Source organism: Octopus bimaculoides, chromosome 1 (assembly GCF_001194135.2).
Source record: "Octopus bimaculoides isolate UCB-OBI-ISO-001 chromosome 1, ASM119413v2, whole genome shotgun sequence".
Lineage (NCBI taxonomy): Eukaryota > Metazoa > Mollusca > Cephalopoda > Octopoda > Octopodidae > Octopus > Octopus bimaculoides.
Genome location: NC_068981.1, coordinates 112,928,086 through 112,932,905, shown reverse-complemented (window position 1 = coordinate 112,932,905; position 4,820 = coordinate 112,928,086). Strand labels below are relative to the sequence as shown.

General features: G+C 38.7%; 1 protein-coding gene across 3 annotated transcripts in view; it reads right to left on the bottom strand.

Annotated features, from left to right (window-relative positions):
• Positions 1–4,820, bottom strand: part of LOC106876453 (dynein beta chain, ciliary) — a 628,322-nt gene that overhangs the window by 443,998 nt on the left and 179,504 nt on the right. For all 3 annotated transcript variants that reach the window (XM_052969374.1, XM_052969385.1, XM_052969379.1), the window contains one exon: positions 485–777. In XM_052969374.1, coding sequence (XP_052825334.1) covers positions 485–777 — 293 coding nt within the window. The remainder of the gene's footprint in view (positions 1–484; positions 778–4,820) is intronic.

Sequence of the window (4,820 nt, the reverse complement as noted above, 5' to 3'; positions counted from 1 at the left end):
ATATATATATATATATATATATATATATATATATACGCATCAAGCTAAGTAAAATCATGTCAACCTAAGTAAAATTGTTGTCTTCCATACATAGCAGCTTGTCCTTTCAGGTGCTGGTGCCACATAAAAAGTGCCCATGCTGGTGCTGCATCAATGTTCCCATGCTGGTGCTGCATAAATGCACTCATGCCAGTGCTATGTAAACACACCTGTGCCAGTGGCACATAAAAAGTACCCAGGACACTCTGTTAAGTGGTTGGTCTTAGGAAGGGCATCCAGCTGTAGAAACCATGCCACAACAGACAAGTAGAGTCTGGACAGATCCCAGCTGGCCAGCTCCATGTTAAACCATACAACACATACCAGCATGGAAAGTGGATGTTAAACAATGATGATGATGATGATGATGATGACGATGATGATGATGATGATGATGTGTGTGTGTGTATGTGCATATGTATGTATGTATGTATGTATATCTTACCGATCAGTCAGTGGAGTTATAACGAGTCGAGGAGTATTTCCTAAATATTCATGACCATACCGAAACTGAGCATCACAAATATTGGCAAAGCAGTCTTTTTCTTTCTCACCCCAGCGGTGTCGTAGTTGTGACAGCCAAGTAAATGCCTGTGAACTGTCTATTTTTGCAGTAATTAGTTTTGCAACCACATCACGTGCATGTACATCAATAGTGCATATAGTCATTATTTTCTGACGATCCCCTTTGCTTAGTTCTCCAACTAACATATTGATCAAAGCATTAAGTTGGTTGACCTGAAAAAAATTTAAAAGATGTTTACACAAGAGATATCAAGGGGTTTGAAATTTGACTATTGTCCCCCTAAGGGTATTAAAAGCTGAGGAACACAATAGTAAATTAAGTCAAGTTCAAAATTACAGGCCGAAAATTCTTTCAGTTGACATGCAATATGGATAGCTTCCAGTCAAGCAGTAGACTTATATTTCTTTATGATGTAATTATTGCTACAGAAACTAGTGATCGATATGATCCATTCAGTGATTTATAAAAGCAGTGTAGATTCTTAAAAGAAACAGGCTTATGTCAGGGAAACTGTTGCTACTGCTGTGAATGCATATGTGAATACAAAGTGATATAATCTTTCTACTCTAGGCACAAGGCCTGAAATTATGGGGGAGGGTGCCAGTCGATTAGTTCGAATCCAGTACGCAGCTGGTACTTAATTTATCAACCCTGAAAGGATGAAAGGTGAAGTCGACCTCAGTGGAATTTGAACTCAGAATGTACAGACAGACAAAATACCACTAAGCATTTCAGCCAACATGCTAACATTTCTGCCAGCTCGTCATCTTATACAAGGTGATATAACACCGATGCTATCGTTATTAACATTACTTCTACTGCCAATCAACAAATGTATGAGCCCTCTGTTGATATATTGTCATTTTCCTATTATAATTTCTAGCTGAAACCATTTCCTTTAAAATACATATAGGTAAGTCAACAATATCACAATTTCTTTTTCCCCACCCACTAAAAATCAACTATAGTTCTATGGCTTAAAAATATAACTTAGCTCTTACCCCAATTTAATAAGAATAAAAGTAACAACAATTATAATAAACATTCTAAGCCTATTTAAATTAAGCTTCTTCATATAGATATCTGTATAGAGAAAATCTCAGCAAAATCATATACCAATACAGCAGTATATGAATGTGACTTAGATAGAAATGATTACATGGGTATCAAATTGTTGGATCAGGTGATGAAAGACATGGAGAGGGTCATAGCCCAGCTAATTAGGGACAGGGTTAGTCTAGATGAGATGCAGTTTGGTTTTGTGTCAGGGAGAAGTACCACTGATGCTACATTTCTGGTAATGCCACTTCAGAAGTACCTAGCCAAAAACAAACCTCTGTACTTGGCTTTTGTTGACACGAATAAAGCCTTTGACAGGGTCCCATGATCCCTTATCTGGTGGTCAATGCAGAAACTAGAGATAAATAAGTGGTTGGGGAGAGCTGTACAAGCCATGTACAGGGACGGTAGTGTTGGCAACGAGTATAGTAATGAATTCAGGGTACAAGTAGGGGTTCACCAGAGATCAGTCCTCAGACCCCTCTTGTACATCATAGTCCTCCAGGCTATAACAGAGGAATTTAAGAAGTGCTACCTCTGGGAGCTCCTCTATTGCTGATGACTTTTTTCTTATAACTGAATCACTATCAGAACTATAAAAGAAATTTCAGGTGTGGAAACAAGGTCTGGAATTGAAGGGCTTCAAAGTTAACCTAACAACAAATAAACTTTTAGTAAGTAGGAAAGCAGACAAATCACAAATCCATTCAGGTAGATGACCCTACTCAATCTGTAGGAAAGGCTACATGGCAGTGAAACATGAGCTCTGACCACCGAGGACAGAGAGTAAGTGTCTTGAGAGTTGGGCATAAGAGGCATCAGATGTGCAAAAGAGACGACTGTGCTGGTATGGTCATGTGATGTCTATGAACAAGGACAGCTGTGTAAAGAAGTGCTGATCTTTAACTGTGAAGGGAACCTGTGGAAGAAGTAAACATAGGAAAACAGGGGACAAGGTGGTAAAGCATGATCTTTGAACGTTGGGACTCACGGAGGTAATAACTAGTGACCGAAACCTTTGGTGATATGCCATGCTTGAGAAGTCTTGTCAAGCCAAGTGAAATCATAGTCGTGGCCAATACCAGTCTCATGTAACTGGCACCTGTGTGGATGGCACATAAAAAGCACCTGTCAAGCATTGGGCCTCATGGGGTAATGTGGCCAATGCTGGTGTTGTGTAACTAGCACCCATGCTGGTGGCACCTAAAAAGCACCTTTCAAATGTCAGGCCTCATGGAGGCAATGACACATGACCAAGACCTTTGACAATATGTCATGCTTGAGAAGAAGACCCATCACGCTAAATGAAATTGTAGTCATGGTAGATACTAGTGTCACACAACTGGCACCCATGACAATGTCATGTAAAAGCACCCATTACAGTCTTGGAGTAGGTGGCATTAGAAAAGGGATCCAGCTGTAGAAAATGTGCCAAATCAGACGAGAGTCTGGTGCAGTCCCTCAGCTTACCAGCCCTGGTCAAACCGTTCAACCCATGCCAGCATGGACAATAGACGTTAAATGATGATGATAATGATGATGATGAAATAGTTTTATAGTAATTGAATAACAACCATTGGATTAGAAAATACTATAAAATAATGTAGATATTTCTGAAATGTGAGAATAAGCAGTAAATGCTTTTCTATTGCTGAAGTTAGGAAGGACAAATGTGAAATGTGCCATGTCAGGATAATGCCTTGTTATATTTAGTTGCATGTCTCAACTTTCCAAGTTCAAATCTTCCTCTTCTTTGAGTTTTACTTTCAGCCCTCTGCAATCAATAAAATGAGTACCAGTAAGGGTACCAAAATGAACTGAATTCTGTCATATAAAACTTGGACAATGGAAGGAATCAATGTTATTTAATGTAATATTGGGTGAACCCATAAATAATGTGGTCTTTTTGAATTGAATGAACTAAGTCGAAGGGGGTCAGGATAAACTACCTACATCAACTTGCTATAAAAGCAGGTAGTAATTTTACCTTGACTTTATTCTTAGTGCAACTTTTGAAGAGTGCAATTTGATTTTAACGGTTACTTTTTCAAAGCTATAATGGAAGTGATAAAGGAGAATATTTGGCATATTTTGCTTTATGAGTTCAATAAAGGCAACAATGCAACGGAAAGTTCAAGGAATATTAATGCAGTATATGGGGATCAGACAATAAGTGTCAACAGTGGTTCCAGAAATTCCAAGCTGAAAACTACAGCCTAAAAGACGATCCTGCAAACCCTGGTGGAACAAAATCTCATCATAACAGTTGAAGAACTAGCAGAGAAGCTTGGATTTGGTCATTCAACCATTCATCGACACCTGCATACCATCAGAAAAGTCAGGAATTTGGGCCAATAGTTCCTCACAAACTTTTCAAGTCTAATTGCATGCAGGAAGTCAATATGTGCTTTTCTTTGCTGTCATGTCTCATGAATGAACCTTTTTTGGACCGAATAGTGACTAGTAACAAGAAATGGTTTCTCTATAAAAATGTCAAGCACTGAAGACAGTGGGTAGGGAAAGGAGAAACAACGGCACCCCAGGCTAAAGAAGATCTTCACCCAAGAAAGGTGTTATCTGTTTGGTGGGATATGAAAGGTTCAGTTCATTTTTAACTTTTAAACCCAAACCAAATGATAACAAAGGAGATCTACTGTGAGCAGCTTAAGCCAAAGCTAGAAGGAAAATGACCATCTTTGGTTTCAACACAAGAGGTGTTCTTCTATCAGGATAATGCTTGGTCACATACAGCGAGTATGATGTTCCAAAGGTGGGAGCAGTTTGAATGGGAAATGATGCCCCACCCACCATGTTCACCGGACATTTCCCAATCTGATTATCATTTATTCCACAATCTTCAAAATCATTTGGGCAGAAAAAACATGGATTTTGTAGACGAGGTCAAAACAGTACTGGAGGAGTATTTTTCATCACAGACAAGTGAATTTTGGAAGAGCGGCCTTGCAAGTCTACCAGATAGACTATTACATCATTGAGTTCCAATTTAATATTTTGTACATATTCAAATATTAGGAATATGAAATTAATATTCAGCAGAATTACTTTTGTCAATGTCATGTAATTGTTGCCAGCAGGACTGGATTTAAACCATCAGGGGCACAGAGCACTTCAAGTTCGATGGACCCCTTATACACAAGAATTAAAATCTTAGAAAATTACCACTCAGAACAAATCT